At 43.4% G+C, this 18,506-nt stretch overlaps 1 protein-coding gene across 1 annotated transcript in view; it reads left to right on the forward strand.

Annotated features, from left to right (window-relative positions):
• LOC124137163 overlaps positions 1-18,506 on the forward strand; it is a 105,453-nt gene that overhangs the window by 69,667 nt on the left and 17,280 nt on the right. The window contains exon 16 of the mRNA XM_046503360.2: positions 3,063-3,306. Coding sequence (XP_046359316.2) covers positions 3,063-3,306 — 244 coding nt within the window. The remainder of the gene's footprint in view (positions 1-3,062; positions 3,307-18,506) is intronic.

Raw genomic sequence — 18,506 nt, forward strand, 5'->3', positions numbered from 1 at the left:
CAACCCTACTCACCCAGGGGAATCGTTTCAACCCCTTTTTACCCAGGGGGAGTCGTTAGAACCCTTACAGACATTAAGAGTCATTACAATCCTTCTCACCCAGGGACAGTCATTACAACCCTTCTCACCCAGGGACAGTCATTACAACCCTTCTCACCCAGGGGGAGTCATTTCAACCCCTTCTCACCCAGGGGGAGTTGTTGCCTCCCTCCTCACCCAGGGATTATCAATACCATTCCTGACCCATCTATGTCTTTGGTGAACCTGACACTGATATATGACTTAATTAATAAAATAATCATCAGTTGGATAAGAAGATGCTTGAAGAACCATCATTTCAATTGAATATTCAACTAATAAATTCTACACTTGGCACACACAGTCTCTGAAACTGTTACTTTAGGGTGGCCAAAGATTTACTGATCTGAGTGTCATCTGTGTTTTTGTCAAGATGAAAGGAAAACTGATGAGTTGACAATTTTTTGATAAAACCATACACGTTTGAGGTTAGATATAAGAAAGAAAAAATTTAAATATAATTTCTCAGAACTGTTTCAGATTACAAGAAAACTTATGATTTTCGTATTTTTTCCTTAAATATGTTGAAACGTAAGATACAAGCAGGGAGATTTGATCGTGATCTGCAATAGCTGTGCAGTTAGGGTAATGGGTTTGTGAGGCTTATGTTGAAGGAAAGTGATGAGTCGTCACATTCTATCACAGCCGGTATAATCTCTAGTAAGAATGTCCTGGACAGGATTGGATGACAGTTCCAGCTGCCAGCCCTTTGCAGACTCAAGTGGAGTCTTTGTGCATGTGGATATTTTGTGAATTTCATTGACAATTTTTGTGTTGAAACAAATCCTGCAGAAGAGCATGCCACGTGCTGAGAGGCCTAGACAGCCAATCAGCTGCTCAAGACATAACACCACAAATAGGTTTTATAACTAATGAATTAAGAGTCTGTCGGTTAAGTTACAAATCGGGCAAAATGTGCACATTTGGTGTTTTCATGCTTTCATAAACTGGAGATTATTACATTGCAATAGAAGCCAGTGGTGCATGGCAGGTCTGGTGGAGATATATATGGAGGGCGTAGGAGGGACAGCAGGGATGTCTGACAGAGATGTACAGAGCTGACAGGGAGGGTAGGGGTATAGGGACGGTAGGGGGACAGGCAGGTCTGGCAGACATACAGGGAGGGTAGGGGGACAGGCAGGTCTGGCAGACATACAGGGAGGGTAGGGGCACAGGCAGGTCTGGCAGACATACAGGGAGGGTAGGGGGACAGGCAGGTCTGGCAGACATACAGGGAGGGTAGGGGGACAGGCAGGTCTGGCAGACATACAGGGAGGGTAGGGGGACAGGCAGGTCTGGCAGACATACAGGGAGGGTAGGGGCACAGGCAGGTCTGGCAGACATACAGGGAGGGTAGGGGGACAGGGAGCAGGTCTGGCAGACATACAGGGAGGGTAGGGGGACAGGCAGGTCTGGCAGATGTACAGGGAGGGTAGGGGGACAGGCAGGTCTGGCAGACGTACAGGGAGGGTAGGGGGACAGGGAGCAGGCCTAGCAGGGTCATACAGGGAGGGTAGGGGGACAGGGAGCAGGGAAGTGCAGAGACGTACAGGGAGGATAGGGGACACCAAGTGGGGAACTCATCCCCCGGCAGAGCTGCTTTCAGAGGGGAAACAGAGCACTTGAAATAATATACTTAGGCTGTGAATTGGAATTTTAGGAGAAACATGAAATAATTATTTTTTAGTCTAAGGAACATAAGCCTGATATAATCCCAGCTTGTTCCACAACTTTTGGAAGAAGAAAAACTGTAAAGTAATATGGATGTTCAGCTTAGGATATTTCAGCTATGCAACATTCTTAAACAACATATATTTGCCCAGCTGTGTAGAAGAACTAAATGTTGATAGAAATGAGATGAACTCCCCATCAAATAAAGGCACTATCAGGCTACATTTTCTGATCAGTTCATCAAACTATGACCTTGAAAAACACAGGTCTACACTCCATGGTGTTCCACCCCTACCCTTGTAAAGCACAGACCTTCCATGGTGTTCCACCCCTACCCTTGTAAAGCACAGACCTTCCATGGTGTTCCACCCCTACCCTTGTAAAGCACAGACCTTCCATGGTGTTCCACCCCTACCCTTGTAAAGCACAGACCTTCCACGGTGTTCCACACCCAACCCTTGTAAAGCACAGACCTTCCACGGTGTTCCACACCTACTCTTGTAAAGCACAGACCTTCCACGGTGTTCCACCCCTACCTTAAAGCACAGATTTTCCATCTAGTTCCACACATACCCTTGTAAAGCACAGACCTTCCACGGTGTTCCACACCCAACCCTTGTAAAGCACAGGCCTTCCACGGTGTTCCACACCTACCCTTGTAAAGCACAGACTTTCCACGGTGTTCCACCCCTACCTTCAAGCACAGATTTTCCATCTAGTTCCACACATACCCTTGTAAAGCACAGACCTTCCACGGTGTTCCACACCTACCCTTGTAAAGCACAGACCTTCCACGGTGTTCCACCCCTACCTTAAAGCACAGATTTTCCATCTAGTTCCACACATACCCTTGTGAAGCACAGACCTTCCACGATGTTCCACCCCTACCTTAAAGCACAGATTTTCCATCTAGTTCCACACATACCCTTGTGAAGCACAGATATTCCATCTAGTTCCACACATACATTTGTAAAGCACAGATTTTCCACTTTGTTCCACACATACCCTTGTGAAGCACAGATATTCCGTCTAGTTCCTTACATACCCTTTGAATGTTATGATAAGGAATTATTTTACTCTCTGACTTTTACTGATTTCAAAAGTTAAAAATATTATGTCTCATGTTCGTTATGTATATTCACTGCAACATCTTGATCAAATTGAATGTTAATGAATGCATTTTCTCACTTAGTATAACTAAAACCTGTGATCAATCGTTTTTCAATTGAAGTGGATATGATCAGAGAAATATATTAATTATGTATCATGTAACCATGACCCTGTTGATGAATGGCTTCATGACTTGCCAACAGGACCACCAGAAGGACACCTGCGAGGTGCTGATGATAGAGCAGGCCCTGGCTATAGCCACATCATCAGGGGGCACCAGTCAGGCCACAATCCAGATCCCCTCCACCTTGTCAGTGGATGGCAAGCACATCACTATTGATGGACAACAGATAGCAGTGGATGACGGCCAACACATCACTATTGATGGGCAGCAGATTGCAGTAGATGGAAGTCAGGTCAACATCACTGTGGAACAAGTCATGACAGGTAGGAATTTGAACCTTTAGTTTCTGATCACCCCCCAACCATTCCAGAAGCTGATTCTTGGGGTCTGGAAAGTTTGCCATGACTAAATGATCTTCTGCGGATCTTTCTCAAGGACAGTTTCCAGGAGTATGTCAATCCATGGAACGTTTTGCAGGAATATGTTGCGTCCTGGAACTGTTTCTGTGTATTTGTAGTCTACTGGACCTGCTGGCATGAGTGTATGATTTTCATGTCATCCCCAAAGAAGTTTGCATATCAGTATGTAATGCCTTTGGAACTGATTCCATGCATAACATATCTCCCGAAACTGATTCCATAAGTTTATCCCCTCAAACTGATTCCATGAGTTTATCCCCCGAAACTGATTCCATAAGCTTATCCCCTGAAACTGATTTCATGAGTGTATTCCCTAGAACTGATTCCATGAGTTTATCCCTTGGAACTGATTACATGAGTGTATCCCCTAGAACTGATTCCGTGAGTTTATTCCCTGGAACTGATTTCATGAGTGTATCCCCTAGAACTGATTTCATGAGTTTATCCCCTGGAACTGATTCTATTAGTTTATCCTCTGAAACTGATTCCATGAGTTTATCCCCTGGAACTGATTTAATGAGTTTATGCCCTGGAACTGATTCCATAAGTTTATCCCCTGGGACTGATTTCATGAGTTTATGCCCTGAAACTGATTCCATGAGTTTATCACCTGGAACTGTTTCCATGAGTTTATCCCTTGGAACTGATTCCATGAGTTTATTCCCTGGAACTGATTCCATGAATTTATCCCCTGGAACTGATTACATGAGTGTATCCCCTAGAACTGATTCCGGGAGTTTATTCCCTGGAACTGATTCCATGAGTTTATCCCCTGGAACTGATTACATGAGTTTATCCCTTGGAAGTGATTCCATGAGTGTATCCCCTAGAACTGTTTCCATGAGTTTATCCCCTGGAACTGTTTCCATGAGTTTATCCCTCCAAACTGATTCCATGAGTTTATCCCCTGGAACTGATTACATGAGTGTATCCCCTAGAACTGATTCCGGGAGTTTATTCCCTGGAACTGATTCCATGAGTTTATCCCCTGGAACTGATTACATGAGTTTATCCCTTGGAAGTGATTCCATGAGTGTATCCCCTAGAACTGTTTCCATGAGTGTATCCCCTGGAACTGATTCCATAAGTTTATCCCCTGGAAGTGATTTCATGAGTGTATCCCCTGGAACTGATTCCATGAGCTTATCCCCTAGAACTGTTTCCATGAGTTTATCCCTCGAAACTGATTCCATGAGTTTATCCCCTGGGACTGATTTCATGAGTTTATGCCCTGGAACTGATTTCATGAGTGTATGCCCTGGAACTGATTTCATGAGTGTATCCCCTGGAACTGATTCCATAAGTTTATCCCCTGGAACTGATTCCATTAGTTTATCCCCTGGAACGGATTTTATGAGTTTATCCCCTGGAACTGATTCTGTGAGTTTATTCCCTGGAACTGATTCCATAAGATTATCCCGCGAAACTGATTCCATAAGATTATCCCCTGGAACTGATGATGAGTTTATGCCCTGGAACTGATTCCATGAGCTTATCCCCTAGAACTGTTTCCATGAGTTTATCCCTCGAAACTGATTCCATGAGTTTATCCCCTGGGACTGATTTCATGAGTTTATGCCCTGGAACTGATTTCATGAGTGTATGCCCTGGAACTGATTTCATGAGTGTATCCCCTGGAACTGATTCCATAAGTTTATCCCCTGGAACTGATTCCATTAGTTTATCCCCTGGAACGGATTCTGTGAGTTTATTCCCTGGAACTGATTCCATAAGATTATCCCGCGAAACTGATTCCATAAGATTATCCCCTGGAACTGATGATGAGTTTATGCCCTGGAACTGATTCCATGAGTGTTATTACTTTTGAACGGTTTCCATGATGTATTCTCCCCTCAGTTCTGTTTCAAGAGCTAATGAAAGCTTATTTAAAACAATACTATCTTATGCAAAGGAGTTGAACACATTTCAAATTGTGAGAACATTGTCCACATAAAGTTCTCAAAGCTATTCTCTGCTTTGTTTGTTTGTTTGTTGGTCGACCGCCTCTGTGGTCTAGTGGTAGAGCGTCCGCCCTGAGACCGGAAGGTCCGGGGTTCGATCCTGATGGTACTTGTTGTTACCCTGTCTGGCGCTCGGCATTAAGGGGCTAAAACAAGGACGGAGTCAGTATACTGTGTCTGAGTGGGGTATGCATGTTAAACTGCGGCATGGTATCTTAATCGGCATCAGTCAGGACTAGTACAACCAGCCACACAAACACATACACGTACATGCACGTCTCTATATAAGTACAATAATCTTGGACGCGACGTTAAACCCCATTTCACCTCACCTCACCTTGTTTGTTGTTCAAGCCACAGTGAAACTCACCAGTACTCCAGCTATATTACAGTGGTCTGTAAATAATCCAATGACTGACATCATGAGCATCAACCCATGTAAATGGGATCCAGTGACATGCAAACAACCCATGTTATAGAGTCTGACCACCTGATCCAGGTAGTTCTCTTACAACAAGCATAGGTTGCTGGGGACCTCTGTTCCTACCCAGCATGCTGACAAGTGGGCTGTGCTCACCATGTTGATTTATTAGGGTGCCAGGGGCCAGGGGCAGTCGGGTAGCCTTGTGGTTAAAGCGTTTGCTCGTCACGCCGAAGACCCGAGTTCGATTCCCGACATGGGTACAATGTGTGAAGCCCATTTCTGGTGTCCCCCTCTGTGATTTTGCTGGAATATTGCTAAAAGCGGCATAAAACCATACTCACTCACTTACTCACTATCAGGGTGCCAACACATGATTGAAGTGAACAGTTATTGTATCAAATGAATTCTGTGGCAAATGCATGTTTGATTCTGTAGCAAATGGTCCTATAAATTGATTATTTGATTGGAAATCTGAGAATCTGAGCACTCCTGTGAAAAATCTTTCGGCTTCCTATTGGATTTAGTGTTCCAAGCACTGTAGCCCATGGCCAGTACAGTGTCTAGTGTGGGAGGCCACTAGTGGGTGAGAAACAAGAGTTTTTTTATGTCATTAAATATATTGTATATTTATGACGTGTGATTCTCCACACTATGGGAGGGGTGGGATAACTCAGTGGTTGTTGATCTGTTCACTCGCACACCGAAGACCCAGGCTCCCGAATGTGTGAAGTCGATTATCAGTGTCACCCAAAGTGTGGTAAAACCTTTCTCATTCCTTCACTACCTCATTCATACTATGTGTAAAGAGAACTTCACAATCAAGCTACCAAAATAGTGCTTGTACCAGCAGTCTTCAAACTCGGTTACTGCTGTACAACATGAAAAGTCCAGGGCCCCGTTCCACAGAGTGATCTTAGCACTAAGGTGATCATAAGTCCCATACTCTAACATGGGTTTACGATCATCGTAGCGCTAAGATCGCTTTGAGGAACGGGGCCTGTCAGGTTTATCATGACTAGTAAATAGTCTATCGAGTAGAAGACAGTGTGGATAATGAAGGAGTTGTGTTCTAATGCCGTTGTAACTGAGTGGCAAGAGATTGCCTCCGTTTTAAGTCAATAAAGCATCTGCTCGGAGAGTGGAAGATCGGTGGTTGGATCCCTGGCTCTGTCATACCATAATACGTTATAAGATGGTACTTGTTATTTCCCTGCATGTTACTCTGCATTAATAGATAAAACAAGGACTGGCTGGTTCGGTGTCAATAAACTGTGTATGAGTTGGGTTTTCGTGTTAGAACTGTGGCTTGCTATCTGGCCTGGCACTATAAAAGCGGTGCTAGAACAAGCATATGCACTCATGCACACATGCACATGCATGCACATTGCACTTTCTTGAATAAGTGCAATAATCTTGAACGCCACACCTCACCTCACTCAGTAGCACAGAACAGCATTAATATTCCACTTGTTGACCTTTTGTCATAGTACAAGGGTTATTTCCCTTTGACTGCTAGACCCACCCACAAACTGTAGGGACTTCCTGGTAATATGACATATACTTATGTGCTGTGTCAGGGGTGAAAAGTGCTTAATCAGCTAATACTACAAAAGCCTAATATTCGTAGTCTGTGAGAGAAATAAAAAATACAGTTTACAATGTCCCTGATTAAATGCCTTCTTTTGCTATCTATTTTCTAATGGATACAAAAATGCATTAAAATATGTTTAATACAGTTCATTTGAGCAATGCAGATAAGTGTTTTAGATGTTTTAGTTTTTTAAAAATATGTTCAGTTAAACTTTTTTTCTGTTGGCATAAGTAGTATCACTGATAATCTGATTGGAATATTTGTTGATGGATGTCACTCAGAAAGAGCATTGCCATGATAGATGTAACCCTTATTTGATATTCTGCATATGAATTAACAAAGTTCTTTGTCATCAAACCTCCATCTAGAACTGATACATGTTCCTGCCACATAATCCTGCTACATAGACATACACTCGAGAGCCCTCCTGAAGTCGATGTTGTCAGCTTTACTGCCTGGTGCTGTGTAAGAGTGTTGTAGCTGACGGGGTTGGGTGACAAGTGCATCCTGTCATGTGTGAGGGAGGCAGACTTCACGGCCCACCCTGGCCATGTCACACCAACAGGTTAACAACTGCTTCATGAACCCGGGATGATCAGTGACGTGGTTGGGAGGCAGACATCACGGCCCACCCTGGCCATGTCACACCAACAGGTTAACAACTGCTTCATGTGTCCAGGATGATCAGTGACGTGGGTGGGAGGCAGACATCACGGCCCACCCTGGCCATGTCACACCAACAGGTTAATAACTGCTTCATGAACCCGGGATGATCAGTGACGTGGTTGGGAGGCAGACATCACGGCCCACCCTGGCCATGTCACACCAACAGGTTAACAGCTGCTTCATGTGTCCAGGATGATCAGTGACGTTGGTGGGAGGCAGACATCACGGCCCACCCTGGCCATGTCACACCAACAGGTTAATAACTGCTTCATGAACCCGGGATGATCAGTGACGTGGGTGGGAGGCAGACATCACGGCCCACCCTGGCCATGTCACACCAACAGGTTAACAACTGCTTCATGTGTCCAGGATGATCAGTGACGTGGGTGGGAGGCAGACATCACCGCCCACCCTGGCCATGTCACACCAACAGGTTAACAACTGCTTCATGTGTCTAGGATGATCAGTGATGTGGGTGGGAGGCAGACATCACGGCCCATCCTGGCCATGTCACACCAACAGGTTAACAACTGCTTCATGTGTTCGGGATGATCAGTGACGTGGGTGGGAGGCAGACATCACCGCCCACCCTTGCCATGTCACACCAACAGGTTAACAACTGCTTCATGTGTCCAGGATGATCATTACAGAACAGCACCCGTCATGTCACACCAACAATGCCACCTTACTATCAAGATATGTTTCATAAAACTAGAAAAGGGATTGTTTCAGCACTACTGTTGTCTTGACTGTAGTTCTATGCTGCGGGGTTCATGGGGCTGATCCCAAGCAGGGTTCAGACTTTAGGTGGGTCCTGGGGTCATCGAGGTTTGTTCCTACAGTATTTGAATCTAGGGATCTCCTGAATATTTCACTTTTTCATTATTGGCATGATTGATTTAAAAGACGACCAAGTACCCTGTGCTTTTATCTTTTGATAGTTATGTGTGTCCTTTTGCCCGGATGTATCGAACTGATGCTCATGCTATCAACCACTGGTTTGCCTTGCCTGAATTGATCATTTACAGACCACCGTGATACAGCTGGAATGTTGTTGACTGTGGCGAACCAATATTCATTTCTGAAAGCTCATTCATTACTATGGTGGATTGAAGCATTCCCATGATATTTTTGCACATATCAACTTCAAAGATTCAGCCTGAATATGACTGAAGCCGGTACATTCGTGACGGGGCTCTTAACATGGAACTGATTATGATGTATATCATGGAATATTTGACACAGAATAGAACCCTATTTGTATGACATGCATCATAAATCAAATCTGAGAAAAACAGGTTCTCCTCATATCCATGATCAGCATACCTCCTGTGTTGTGAAGGTACAAGTGATCTATGACTTTGTTGCCATGGAGATCCCATGATGAGCAATTTGTCCCCTGTATCAGAATACACACATGCAGGGAGGTGGGGATCGGGTGTCACAAGTGGAGGGACTTCAAAGACCCCCTCCCTTTGATGTAGTGTGCCGCTGTCCCCCTCATTGTGTCGCTGGTGTTCGCTGGTGGGGTCCGGCCGCTCTGCTGCATATTTACCATTGCTCCCATGTTCACCTGTCGGAGGGTGGAGATATATGCAGGCAAGGGACTGCCGACACTGTCAGCTCAAACAGTGTTGACACTGACTGTGTCCCCGAGGCTGGGTTCAGTTTACCAGGAAGTGGTCACAATAAGTCCACACAACCTGAGACTGGGTGAGACAATGAGAGCAGATTACTTGGAGAACACCCTGAATGTGGTCTTGCTATAGCTTATGCTAATATGGATCTGTTAATGCTCTTAGGGGTAGACTCCATAAATTGTCCTTAATTCCATTCAGGCTCGGTCTTCAAATAAAGTACATACATTTCAGGAGAAAAGTACTAGTTCTTACAGCTTTTTACTAGTTATGTGAATAATTGATATAAAATTGGATGTCAAAATGAAAAGTATTGGTGTGTGAGTAAGTGAATATTGATTTCCATGTTGTTGTTGTGGTGGTGGTGGTGGTGGCAGCAGCATCCATGTGGTGATGGTGGTGGTGAGCATGTGGTGGTGGTGATCTGCGCATGATGGTCTGCCTGTGGTGTTCTGACTGTGGAGGTCTGCCTATGGTGGTCTGACTGGTTGTCCATCAGTGGTGATCTGGTTCTGATGGTCTACCCGTGATGGTCTGACTATGGTGGTCTGACTGTGCTGGTCTGACTGTGTTGGTCTGACTGTGTTGGTCTGACTGCTGGTCTGACTGTGCTGGTAGTGGTGTGGTAGTTTGACTGTGCTGGTATGCCTGTGATGGTATTGGTGTGGTAGTCTGACTGTGTTGGTCTGACTATGGTTGTCTGACTGTGATGGTCTGTCTGTGCTGGTATGCCTGTGATGGTGGTGGTGTGGTAGTCTGACTGTGCTGGTCTGACTGTGCTGGTCTGACTGTGATGGTGGTGGTCTGACAGTGCTTGTGTGACTCTGATGGTCTGGCTGTGCTGGTATTCCTGTGATGGTGGTGGTCTGACTGTGATGGTCTGACTATGGTTGTCTGACTGTGATGGTCTGTCTGTGCTGGTATGCCTGTGATGGTGGTGGTGTGGTAGTCTGACTGTGCTGGTCTGACTGTGCTGGTCTGACTGTGATGGTGGTGGTCTGACAGTGCTTGTGTGACTCTGATGGTCTGGCTGTGCTGGTATTCCTGTGATGGTGGTGGTCTGACTGTGATGGTCTGACTATGGTAGTCTGACTGTGCTGGTCTGGCTGTGATGGTCTGACTGTGCTGGCCTAACTGTGCTGGTCTGACTGTGATGGTCGTGGTCTGACTGTGCTGGTCTGGCTGTGATGGTCTGACTATGGTGGTCTGGTTGTGCTGGCCTAACTGCTGATCTGACTGTGATGGTGGTGGTCTGACTGTGCATGTCTGACTGTGATGGTTTGGCTGAGTTGGTATGCCTGTGATGGTGATGGTCTGACTGAGTTGGTATGCCTGTGATGGTGGTGGTGTGGTGGTGGCCAGGAAGCAGGAAGAACATGTCAAGTGTCCCCCACTCTGTGCCAGGTGTAGGCCAGGCCTTGGACCCACCTCCGACCTTGTTCAAGTACTACACACATACCAGGCCAAGTACTTACCTACATGAAGAGGCTAGCTTCCTCACTGCTCTTTGCCATATATTAGAACTTTCTGTGGCTGTGTTTTTTGTTTTCTTATACTAATTAACATATTTACAAACAAAAAATGTTTGGATTAAGGTTGTCAGTGCTGAACACACCGACTCTTATTCCCTGATGTAAGCCACCTATTGCGGCCATGTCACTGGTCTTCGTGGGTGTATGCTCTATAGTGATATATCATCCCCTGCCAACATTGTATTCAGAGGCTGCCAATGCCCTTCTTAGCTTAAACAGGTTCTGTGTGTTTGTGTTGCCAACTTATGATGTGTAGAGATTCTTAAATATTCTTTAACTCACAGCTAAAATGGGAATGCTCATATTTTTATGAGCACATTGAACATTGAACTGGCACAAATATATGCATCTATTGTGTACATCAAGACATACTGAGAGTCTACTGGCCGCAACATGTGCTTCCTAACAAGTTGTCAAATATCTCATAATAATCCTGTGGCATAAAACAACATTCATTCATTCATTCATTCATTCATTCATTCATTCATTCATTCATTCATTCATTCATTCATTCATTCATTCATTCATTCATTCATTCATTCATTCATCCAGTCAGTCAGGATAAATCTATTATTTTTATATTTGTTTTAAGTGGTAGCCTCATATTTAGGAGTCAGCTACGGCCTCTATGATGTGCTAATGTAGATCTACATTGTGAAATTTGGCCAGTCTGAGTGGGTATATGAGACCAAGACCATTGCACTGACTGATAAACCACATGCATGTATAGACTCCTACACTTGTCAGCAGTTGTTGGTAGATGGTGACAAGTGCTGGTGATACTCAGCGATGTAATCATACACTGAAGTATCGCACGATCAAGTTCAGTGAAGTATCAAGAGTTTTGTCTAAGTAGGGCTGTGTTTGGTCCAAGCTGATAGGGAGGTTGTTGAACCAGGAATTTAACATACACCGTATTTCCTCGAACAGATGTTCTCAGTAGAAACTGGGTCAAACCTGATTTACTTACTTTGTTTGTTTGTTGTTTAACGCCGCACTCAGCAGTATTACAGATATATGATGGCGGTCTGTAAATAATCGAGTCTGGACCAGACAATCCACTGATTGACATCATGAGCATTGATCTACGCAGTTGGGATACGATGACGTGCTTCAATCAAGTCAGCAAGTCTGACCACCTGATCCAGTTAGTCGCCTCTTACAACAATCATGGGTTGCTGAATATTTTAACCTGGATCTTCACGGGTCCATACCAGACTGGAAGAATAGAGACGTGGATCCTCTTGAGGATGTTAGTGCTATCATCATGACTACCATTCTTAAACATGGACTTACAACAATCGTAGTATAAAGATTGCTTTGGGGAACAGGGTAAAGTAATGATCCCGACCTTGTAATAAGGAAATAGTGGCCAGACCTCTGATAGAGGCCAGGTCTCATTTTGTATGCACTGGGGCATCTGAAAACATGCATTTGGGGGCACCTTTTAGAGGATAGGCTCTGTCTGGTGTTGATGACCAGTGATATTATGCAGGAAGTAGTTGAACTACAAGTGGTTGCAAGAGTACATGGGTCCAACGGGTTGGGAAATAACACATGTATCAAATATGAAAGTTATCTCGTAGCTTGTAATAAGAGTTCGTTTCCAAGGGTCTGAAGGAATCTCAGTGGTCGATCCGTGGCACCAAAGACTTGTCGGATCATCCATTAAAGAAGTCAGACTGAGTAATTGAGTGAATGTTAAACCCTGCTAGATCACTGCAGCCTGATTCAATTGGGATAGCGTGAACAATGATCAAAGCCATAGCATGAACAATGATCAAAGCCATAGCATGAACAATGATCAAAGCCATAGTATGAACAATGATCAAAGCCTGAGCATGAACAATGATCAAAGCCATAGCATGAACAATGATCAATGGCATAGCATGAACAATGATCAAAGCCAAAGCATGAACAATGATCAATGGCATAGCATGAACAATGATCAAAGCCATAGCATGAACAATGATCAAAGCCATAGCATGAACAATGATCAAAGCCATAGCATGAACAATGATCAAAGCCTTAGCAGGAACAATGATCAAAGCCATAGCATGAACAATGACCAGTGCCATTAGCACCAGTGAGGAAAATGTCTGCATCGCACCAAAGACCTGGGTTAAAGCCCCTCGTCGTTACAATGAGAGATACACATTCCCTGCATCACCATGATGTCAGTGGTAGAAGTTTGGTAGAAGTGTGTGACACCAAACCCATGCCTTCTATTTGGATGTTGTGTACGGCACTGAGTCTCAGCCTCCGTGTGCTGATGACAGTGCAAGACATGACTGCCTCACTCACCTGTCTCCATCTGTTGTTGTCATGTTGACACCTGGAAATGGAATATACACTTGTCCCCAGGGCTAGAGACTGGACAGAAAGTACAAACTCATAATTTTCTGCCCAAGTCGTATTACAATTTATTGAACTCTTTCTCAGGTGATTTTATGACTGGCGGCAGTTTAATGAGTTTATATAGAGAGACTACACCTGATTCCTTCATGTGAGAGTAAGTCGAGCCAGGACATGTGTCGTATCACTGTCAGAAGTCGTGTAGTTCAGTATAAGTAATCTCCCATCATGCATCACTTCCTCGACAGTAAACAGAAACATTCCAGCCAGGAATCTAGCAGGACATAATTTGCTTAAGCCATATTCTCCAAGCAGAAAGACTCCAGGTAAACCTGGCTCTCACAAAGCTGGGTATGATTACCTGATAAGGGATGTAGGTGAGGTGAATGTGATCCCAGGGGACCAGGGGGGGACCCGGGGGGACCGGGAGGGACCGGGCAGCCCCTCACTGCCTCATTTCCCACCTCAGTACACCCTGACAAAGCCCCCTGTTGTGGCGAGTGCTGATCCCTGTGTCCACCCTGTTATTACCCTATTTTGAGGCCCCTTTTGGGTACAGCGGGAGTCAGAGAACCCTTCCTCTCCTCAACACTCTTTCTGAACACTTATTATAGGGTTCATTTGTGTGGCTAAGAAAGTGATGACTCTCTCCGAATGTAGGTTAAAAACAGTTGTCAATCAAAATGCTTGTCCATTTCATTCCTGGCTATCTCTTTTGAAGCAAAATGTTTGAAGTAGTTTGTTATGAAAATCACATTATTGTTATAGATTTGAATCTTTTAATAACTGGTTGGATTTTTTTTCTCACGTATGTCTCTGACAACCCTCCCATACAGACCCTGAAACAAATATATCAAATACAGCCCTTGCAAGTCTATTATATTTGACAAGTCTAGATTACTGCAGTATCAACACGTCTCGGGGCTCCTCTTTATTATTTTTTTAACCATAATTTAACAACTCTTTTTTCTTCTGTAAAATATGTTCATTTCAGAGACTAGATGTTAGTCTAACCCTCCCCCTTAATGACATTTTTTTTCAAAAAACATCTGCTGGTTCGCTCTCTGAGCCCATTCTGTAAGAGATGACATGTTACTGTCAGGATGTCTTTGAGAGTTTGTGATTAGCTGTACAAGAATAGTGGTCTGACAGGTAGATAAAAACCAACATACACACGCGCACATACACATATGTTCAAACACACGAAGGACTTAGTTGACATGATTCATTGTGCCCTGGTGGTGAGGATCGAGGCTCATAATATCAATCACTAGACTGTCTTGACCTTGTCACTCACTGAGACACAAATCCAAAGCCTGTGTCTAGAAAAGATTCTCTTGGTCTAAAATGTTCTGAAAATGATGTCAAGCATGACACTTCAAAAGTGTTTGGCCCGGACTGGTCACTGATTCTCACGACTCCTGCAGTGCCAGAGAATGAATGAATGATGAACATTACAAGTAGGTTAATAGTCTCACTGCCCTATCTGGTAAAGTATCATACACTGCCCCAATTGCTGTTATACCGTCCAGGTAGAATCAACTACCAATTTCACATGTCAAAATACGGAACCTTATCTGATGCCACGGAGATCAATAAGCAAATTTGAAAGTAAGCAGAAGCATTTCAGTGCCATGCTGGGACTATCAACAAATAAACCATTTTGTCCTGTGTGTTATTACCCAGTCAGTGCGAGGAGCAGACAATAGACTGTGGGACCCTACCATTGACAGGGTAATCACACAGCAACACACCGCCACTTGGTGGTCTATGATATTTGTCATAGTTTTCACACATAATTTTCATATGTGTCATTCTAACTATTGCAGGATAATCACTCTGCTAAAGGTCATGGTATCAGCCTTGGGGTGATGTCATGTTTGGACAAGTGTAATGAAGTGAGAAAATCCCATAGTGGTCAGTTGACGTGGTGGATGTTTTTCTGCAGTGGTTTTACGGCTGTGCCTGCATTGGTTTTACGGCTGTGCCTGGTGGGGTTTTACGGCTGTGCCTGCAGTGGTTTTATGGCTGTGCCTGCATTGGTTTTACGGCTGTGCCTGGTGGGGTTTTACTGCTGTGCCTGCATTGGTTTTACAGCTGTGCCTGGTGGGGTTTTACAGCTGTGCCTGATGGGGTTTTACAGCTGTGCCTGCATTGGTTTTACTGCTGTGCCTGCATTGGTTTTACGGCTGTGCCTGATGGGGTTTTACAGCTGTGCCTGCATTGGTTTTACGGCTGTGCCTGATGGGGTTTTACAGCTTTGCCTGATGGGGTTTTCGGCTGTGCCTGCATTGGTTTTACGGCTGTGTCTGATGGTGTTTTACTGCTGTGACTGCATTGGTTTTACGGCCTTCCTGATGGGGTTTTACAGCTGTGCCTGCATTGGTTTTACAGCTGTGCCTGCATTGGTTTTACAGCTGTGCCTGATGGGGTTTTATTGCAGAACTGTTGTGCTGCTCATAACTCACTTATTGTCTAATAAGGACAAACCTGGTTTTAAGAGAACTTAACAGGATTGCTTTCTTTCATGATATTGCAACAGAGATATTGGACCACAAAAAAGTGTTTATCAAAAATTTTAATTTTTGAAAAGTTTCCTGTTTTTCCAATTGTTACACCATATTCATAATTTGGAAGTTATTAGACCAGATAGGACATCATTTCTCATTGTCCCTTAAGTTGAGTATGACAGTATTTAATAACAGTATTTGTTTGTTTGTTTGTTTGTTTTTGGGTTTTTTATTTAACGCCACACTCAGCAATATTCTAGCTACCGGTATATGATGGCGGTCTGCAAATAATCAAGTCTTGACCAGATAATTCAGTGATTGATATCATGAGCATCTATCCACACAAATGGGATGCAATGACATGCATCAACCAAATCAGCAAGCCTGACCACCCAATCCCATCAGTTGCCTCTTACAACACGCATGGGTTGCTGAAGATGTTTGTTTGTTTGTTTGTTGTTTAACGCCGCACTCAGCAATATTCCAGCTATATGTTGGCGATCTGTAAATAATCGAGTCTGAACCAGACAATCCAGTGATCGACATAATGAGCATCGAACCACGCAAACAGAATAAGATGACATGCATCAACCAAGTAAGCGAGCCTGACCACCCAATCCCGTTAGTTGCCTCTTATGACAAGCATAGTCGACTTTTATGGCAAGAATTGGTGGCTGAAGACCTATTCTTCCCCGGATCTTCATGGGTCGGGGTTGCTGAAGACCTATTCTAACCCAGATCTTCACTGGTCGGTGTTGCTGAAGACCTATTCTAACCCAGATCTGCACTGGTCGGGGTTGCTGAAGACCTATTCTAACCCAGATCTTCACTGGTCGGGGTTGCTGAAGACCTATTCTAACCCAGATCTTTACTGGTCTAGTATTAGTGATGTAGCACTGATTAAGAAACACTTCATCACTCATGAAATATACACCTGAACACAAGGAATACACTCAACAGTGACAATGAAGGAGGAGGCATTGTCATTCTGAAGACCAGGGAACTTCCCCCATCTTCCTTCAGGATAAATGTCGACAATGCTTCAATATTAAATTGAAAAAGCACTTAGCTAGTATTGTGATTGCAAACACCATTATGAATCGCTTTCAGTAATTGTTTGTGATCTTGAAACAGATTTGATGAAATGACAATTTTGAGTTGTCTTTTGTAACAAACATTGACGTCATATTCTCATATTCTCATAAGGTACACTAAGAAGGCGAAGGTTGAGATTTGAATTAGTCTGTCATTCAGAGCCTGAAACAGAAATATAAAAAAAACTGATGGAAATCCATAATAGTTTGGCAAGTCTAGATTTCTTTAGCGTCAGGACAAATGTTTCCAAAAAAGAAGAGATTCTCTTGCCACCTTTCTAAGTTCTATTATCCTTTTTCTTTTCTTAATTATTTTCATTTCAGCAACAAAATGTTAGTCAAGATTAGAATGAGTAAGTGATTGAGTTGAAATTTAACGTCACATCGGCATTATTTCAGCCATATCCTGACGAGAAAAAGTACTATATTCAAAATAGGTCTATTTAGACTATAAAAACCTGTCGTCGAAGGACAGTAAAACAACTAGATTTATCACAGATTTTATTTAAAACTAGCAGATAATCATTAAAATATAACACCATAAGTAACAATACAAGTTAAAAATGAGCTATAGGTAGATTGAGGTACATACTGGGGTCCATGGGGACTTACAGTACCTTTGCTACCTGCATGGACCCCAGCAGGATTTACATCATCCTTTTAGTCGCTGGTGATTGTATGTAAGATCAGCCACAATTAAAATGACAAAAATTCTACGTTTAAAAGTGTAGTAAATGTAAATATTCTTTGAATGACAGGGACTTACGATACCCTCTCAGGGGGACAATAATTTTACAATACTTCAACCCCCTTCGAGGTTACTGCCACTAACAATCTCAGATATAAATTCATTCTACTAATTCTGAAAAAGCTATTAATTTATGCAAACCATATTAACAAAACTTATGATACAATTCTATTTCTTTAAAATAAAAAATAATTAAATGAGAACTAATCGTATTAAAAAATCCTTAAAAAACAATTATAGTACTGGAAACCAACTCAATTTTCCAAGCTTTTGGCCAAGCAATGACAACACATAGTCACTTGATAACATGAAAGACAATTCAGACAATAAAGTTGTCTTGACATAGGGCTGATTGGTGTGTGAGTGAATAAGTGGATCTTTCTTTCACTGCATATAAACAAAAGGATCTTAATATTTTTGAGAGTCCGGTTATAAGTTGATGAAGGAGTGTCGTCTGAGGAGAGGATGTGAGTGACCTTGAGCTGATGAGTCATATGTAGGTTACCTCCCTTTGACCATAGCAAGGCCATGTGGAGTCCAGCTTGTGCCTGATCACCTGGTGACCATTCCAAGGTACATGTATGAC

The sequence above is a fragment of the Haliotis rufescens genome, unplaced genomic scaffold (assembly GCF_023055435.1).
Source record: "Haliotis rufescens isolate VD_foot unplaced genomic scaffold, xgHalRufe1.0.p SCAF_5, whole genome shotgun sequence".
Classification (NCBI taxonomy): Eukaryota; Metazoa; Mollusca; class Gastropoda; order Lepetellida; family Haliotidae; genus Haliotis; species Haliotis rufescens.